The sequence below is a fragment of the Eubalaena glacialis genome, chromosome 3, assembly GCF_028564815.1.
Source record: "Eubalaena glacialis isolate mEubGla1 chromosome 3, mEubGla1.1.hap2.+ XY, whole genome shotgun sequence".
NCBI lineage: Eukaryota > Metazoa > Chordata > Mammalia > Artiodactyla > Balaenidae > Eubalaena > Eubalaena glacialis.
In genome coordinates, this window is record NC_083718.1 from 127,635,316 (window position 1) to 127,641,315 (window position 6,000).

The 6,000-nt window shown below is 44.8% G+C and overlaps 1 protein-coding gene across 2 annotated transcripts in view; it reads right to left on the reverse strand.

Annotated features, from left to right (window-relative positions):
* Positions 1 to 5,784, reverse strand: part of AK5 (adenylate kinase 5) — a 248,648-nt gene extending 242,864 nt beyond the window's left edge. The window contains exons 1-2 of one of the 2 annotated variants that reach the window (XM_061186427.1): positions 5,361 to 5,784; positions 919 to 1,105 (exon numbers count right to left, since the gene is read on the reverse strand). In XM_061186427.1, coding sequence (XP_061042410.1) covers positions 919 to 1,105; positions 5,361 to 5,420 — 247 coding nt within the window. In that variant the 5' untranslated portion in view covers positions 5,421 to 5,784. Of the gene's footprint in view, positions 1 to 918; positions 1,106 to 5,012; positions 5,026 to 5,360 lie in introns of those variants that run through there. The other variant, XM_061186428.1, reaches the window with a different exon arrangement.
* Between the last annotated feature and the right edge of the window lie 216 nt (positions 5,785 to 6,000).

The following is a 6,000-nucleotide window of genomic DNA, read 5'->3' on the forward strand; positions in this document are numbered from 1 at the left end:
CTATCCCTAAAATTGTTAAACAAGTTTATGCATCCCATTTCTTCTGTAGCACCCAAATGCCTAATCTCATGCATTGCATTCAGTAGCTGCTAAATAAATCCTTCTTCAGTTAACTAGTATAAGTTTTACATGCATTTATGCAGATGCATTAATATGAACTCTGAATTTGGAAACACAGTAGTAAGTTATATCTCTTCTGAGCTAATAAAAAAATGTTATAGTTATATAATAACTATCAATTTTGTCTGTCATCTACTCATTTATTTGGAAAAGTCTAATTTGCAATTTTAAGAAAAATTCAGTTTGCTAATGTAATTCATTTTACAAAATAATGAAGTCAGGACTTCCCTGGTGGTGCAGTGGTTAAGAATCCGCCTGCCAATGCAGGGGACAAGGGTTCGAGCCCTGGTCCGGGAAGATCCCACATGCCACAGAGCAACTAAGCCCATGCGCCACAGCTACTGAGCCTGCGCTCTAGAGACCGTGAGCCACAACTACTGAGTCCTCATGCCACAACTACTGAAGCCCCCGCGCCTAGAGCCCGTGTTCCACAACAAGAGAAGCCCCCGCAATGAGAAGCCCGCACACCGCAACAAAGACCCAACGTAGCCAAAAATTAATTAATTAATTAATTAAGAAGAATAAAAAAAATTAATGAAGTCAGTAAAAAATTTCATTGAGCTTTTAGTGAAGTGCTGGACAGTGTACTTTTGTACATTACAGTATGTAATTTTGTTTGTCTTATCATGGAGGTGATTAGAATTAGTTACAGAGACAGAATAGTCACATTCCAGGACCAAATATCCTTTTAGGAGCTGGGAAGCCTACTAAATTAAATCATTGCCTACAGTTTGTATGATAGGTTTTAAAGAAAATTGCTCTAAGTATAAACTGTCTATTATTCTATGAATACATTACCATTTCTTAGAAAGGATCTCCGTGACTGCCCTCCATTGAGCGGAGGTAAGGTCTTCTTCTCCTGGCTTACAAATGAATCCCACTTCACCTTGTCACAGCCGCCTAGTTCCTTTACTTTCTGTAAACAACTTTCCAAGTACTCTACTGGGTCTTCAGGCTTAGAACACATCAGTCCATTCAAAAGGCTCTGAAATACAACACAATATGCCCACAGAAAATATGTTTTTGTCAAAATAGTGTATATCCCGTCTTTAAATTCTGGGTTGTTTTGATTCTTTGCATTAAAAAAATAAATAAACAATTAGAGTTGAAATTATGCTCTGATTGAATAATTAAAATACCCCCTTAAATTCTTGACCAATTAGTTTTCAGCTCAGCATTCTCTGTCTTTTAAACAATTAAGGCCAACTATATTGTTTAAAATGGAAGAACCCTATCAGTATGAGATAAAGTGCAGTGTGTAAAAATGCCCCAGTCATGATTTATCTCATTCATACCCATCCTTAAAGGCTCCAAGCCTCAGTTTCAGAGGGTTTTTTAAGGATTAAAAAATGTAAATATAATGTATTTTACATACATATAATGTATGTAAATATTTGTAAAGTACATATTAAGTGCCTGGAACATAGGCACTTAATATGTAAGAACATTAAATAATAAATGTTGGTGGTTTTAATCATCATCATCAGGAAGTCTCCCCTGAGCCCTCAGGTTGGCTTGTGGACCCAACACCCTTCCTTGGTGTTCATGATACCCAGAAAAAACTATCTTACCTGTCATTCATACTAAAACCACCAGTTTATGTGTTGGTCTCCTCTTCTAACCTATAAACTCTTCAACAATACAGTGTGGGTCTTATTTGTTTCGCAATATCCAGCCTCTGACACTTTCCCTCGCACATGGTAGGTACATACTGAACTGTTCTCTACTTAGAAAAAAAAATTCACTCAAAACATAAAGACTGAGTTTAAAGAAAAACATTTGATATATAATAAATCACTACAATATCCATTGAAATTACAGAGGAAAACCTGGTGTCTGATATTTCATAAGTACTAATTTCTAAAAATGCTATAAATTTGGAAATGCTGATTCCTGGGAACTGAACTGATGTGCAAAATATTTTCCTTTGGAATATTTCATGGAAAAAGCATAGAGGATTATTATCACCATTATTAATGCACAAAACATACACACTTTGAAAAGCTGACATATTTCCTAAATACAGTATTTTATTTTCAAATTATTCTTGTGCAAGTTGCTCTAAATGGCAGGCAGTTCCTACCAGGTACATTTGTTCTCTGAAATCCTAAATAACGTAGGTTAGAATGTTCAATCAGAGGAGTTCAACTGCAGAGGGAGCAGAAAAAACTAACCTGGGCATCCACACCCAGTTTGTATGTCAAGGTCTGTGCTACACACACACACAGATACACACACATTGCGTTTAACTCCTCGGATCCTCCTACCTCAATGTAGCTAACTCTGTGGCAGGGCTTACTCTGTATCTTTGCATGCTTTAGCTTACCCAATGCACTTTCAGTCCTATGTGGCATTATTATCACCATTTATAGACCAGGAAATCCTGGCTCAAAGATGTTAGTGAGTTGATCTAGGTTACTCAGCTAGAAACTCGTAGGCCTAGGATTCCAACTCAATGGTTTTGATTCCAAAACCCATATATTCCTCTCTCTACATCTTGCAAAAATACGATATGGGATTTAAAAAGTGCCAGATTTTCTGTGCCCCATACATAATCCGACTGCAATTCGAGTCACTCAAGATTAGGTTTTTAGTTTTTTTATCCCTATTATTGCCTAAAATGAGTGAACGTACTCAATGAAGATTTTTTTTTTTACTGGAAAATATGGTTCCAGCCTCCCTAAACATATCTGACTCCACAAAGGGTACTGATTTTAGAAAGAGGAATGAGGTCCACTCCTTCATAGATAATTTAAATCCATTCTTCTAATAGTCAGCCACCATCAGGGATCCAAAACAACCAGCAAACATTTTTTACTCGGTCTACTTGAGCCAACCCTTTGAGAACTTGAACAATCTAATTTGACTTGCGCCAGTATTCAAATTAATTGCCAAATCTTTGCCCTAAGATACAGCGATACAAGATCAATATATACACCATAAGGTTAACTAGAGTTAAGAACTCATCAGGGGAAAGTGGTTTTTGTTTTAACATTTAATCTAAAAATGTAAACACATTTCAAACTTGAACCTACCAGAGATATCCCATTTAGCCCATATGATGTTTCAAGTCAGAAAGAAATCTGAAAAGGTCAGTTAGATACAGCTAGTTGCTTGACAATATGTAGATTCAATAATCAATCACTTGGTCTACAATAGTGTCTAGTATCCACAACTGTGCCCAGTGTTTTGGGCTTGATAGATATCTAATTGCTAAACTTTGTATGCCTAGAAACTTTGTATACCTACATTGTGGTTTTGAGGGAGAAAATCTCCCTCAAACTTAAAGCATTTGCTTTTGCTGTCTACACTCATCACATGGAGAACTGCCAAGTTTTACTTCTCTCTTGTGCTGTGCACAGCACAGATTCTTCTTACTGGAAGGATGGAGCTTTTGGAGGTCACCAGCAGTCTCCTGCCAGCTTCCCATTGCCTTGGATTGCATTTAAGTACACTGTATATCTGTATTTCACCTAAGCAAGTTGACTTCCTTTTCTGGGTGTGAACTATTTTAAAACATCCCATTCATATGCAGAAAAGCCAAGGAAAAGCATAGCACCTGAACAAAAATGCCTGCCATCACTTATTTGCATACACAGTGTAGATTTTCATACACAAACTATCAAAATTCTCTGTGGTTACCAAGGGGGAAAAACAGTACTCACATTTATATAGAAAAAAGATGTACTATTAAGAAACACTTTGCAATCAGGTGGCCCTGCTGCAGATGTTTCTAATTACTCTTTTAGGGATGACATTGATCTCAGTAGTAGTATTTATGACAAAACGCTTCAGCTCTTCATCTCCATATTTAGTTTTTGAAAATTAAAAAAAGAAAAGAAAAACTCTTAACAAGAATCCTGCATACCCCCAAGACCTGTCCTTATGCAACACCTCTTGATTATTTTCAAATACTAGTAACGCACTTGCTAGATTGGGGTTTCACATACTAGGCTTGTGCTCAGTGGGCGATTTACCTGGAGATTTTGTCTTCAGATGGACCTGAAACCGATGGCTTATGGGGGTGAGAGGAAAATGGAGATCTGTAATTATGGCGTCCCATTTAAAGATAATTTGGGAAAACAGAGACAAAATTATTTTCCCAAGTAGTGTTATAAAATTCCTTTTAGCAGAACAAACCCCCCCAAATAGGAGAAAGAGCAACGCATAACTTTTAGTTTAGTACCTCAGTCTACAGTCTATCATCTTTCAGAAATGGAGGAACAGGTTTCAGAGCTCGCTCTGTGAAGCTTGGCTCGCTTCCATTTTTTTTTTTTTTTTTTTTCCTTAACCTAAGTAAAAACACATAGGGTTCAAGAATGTTCTAAAATTCAAATACGGAGAGAAGGAAAGGAAACAAGACGATCCGCGACGTAGCCTATGGTTTAGAACTAACCAAGGTTCTAGTTCATCCATCAAGCCTCCTCTCCCACGTTCCCAAAGCGTTCCCCATTCCCCGGGTCTCTGGTGCAGGTGATGCTGTGATGCGGTCGGAAGACGGAGCAACAGGAGTCACGCCCGCCTCGCCACTCCGTCTCCGATTCGCCTTCTCCAGATGGGTTGGTGAGGGCAGGCGAAAGCTATGGGCTGGGGAGGTGAGGAAGGAGAACCATCCCTTCCAAGGTGACGGGAAAACGTGCTTAGGAGTTCATTCACCGAAAGCGCAGAGCAGCGCTGGGTGACAGCCACCCGGGAGGTAGCGCTGCACTTGATGGGTTTGGATTTGTTTTTTGCATCTTCATCCCTCTCCTCCAAGCTGTCCCTGTGGAGGGCTGCTTTCGTGCTCACTTCCCCGTCAACGCGGGGGTCCCAACCCTCGGCGCGCGAAGGGACTAAGGCTCTCAATTCCCAGTTCCGAGTCCTTGCTGGCTGCTGGGCGCCAGCGTACCCACCTGGCCTGATCCTCGCCCCTGGAGAGCGCGGCCGGCCGCTGCCAGCAGCCCATCCTGGGGGTCCACATGGGAGGGATGCGCTGGGGGCAGCCTGCTTCCAGAACCCGGTTCGAAGACTGAAACTTGATTTTCGAGATGGAGGCTTCTGAGTCCAGCCATCCAACAAGGACCCCGCAACCCGCCAGACAGGCAGCTACCCCTGGGCAAGCGGGCGAGCAAGCTTCCGCAAGCGCCTTCACTTCCGTGCCCCGCGTCTGCAAGGTGGGACGGGGAGCGGCCTCTCACCCGGAACCCCGGGGATGCCCTCCCCCGATCCTCCCGTCCTCTCTGCCAGACCTAGCCCCCTACCTCGAAAAGCTGCGGGATTTCCCTCCGGGCCAGATACTCCTTGGCTTCGTTGGTGTTCATGGCTGTTCCGCGCGCGCCCTGGGGCGCAGGCGGGAGGCTCCCGGGCTGCGGCGATCTGGGCTGGGGCTGGCGGTGTCCGCACCGAGCACCGCGCAGCCCTCGCTCTCACGCGCAAATACGCGCTCGGCTCTGCCTACCCAGGCCGGGCGCCCCCTCCGCCTCTCCGCGGCGACTGTGGTCTCAGCGCTCCCGTCGCCCCCGCCGCGGTGCTGGTCCCCACGCCCGAGCTGCGGGCTCGGAGCCGCGGCTTCCCGGGCTCTAGGCGGCGCGGCCGCCAGCGGAGGGGCGGAGGGGGCGGAGGAAGGAGGACAGCGCGGCGGACGCCAGGCAGCAGCCCGCCCGGCAGCAGCCCGCCCGCCTGCTTGTCCCGCTCGGCGCGCCGCGCTCTGAGCCTCCCGAACCCGGCCTGCGGGCGGCGACGGCGGCGGCCAGTCACGCTGCTCGAGCGGAGCGGGGCGCGGGGGTGGGGAAGGGTGCGCTCGGGGGGCTCGCAGTCACGCCCCTCCGTGTCACACCACCGCTGAGCGCCGCGCTTCCCTGCGCGCGCCGTCCCCGGGACGCAGCAACCTGGGACCAGGTG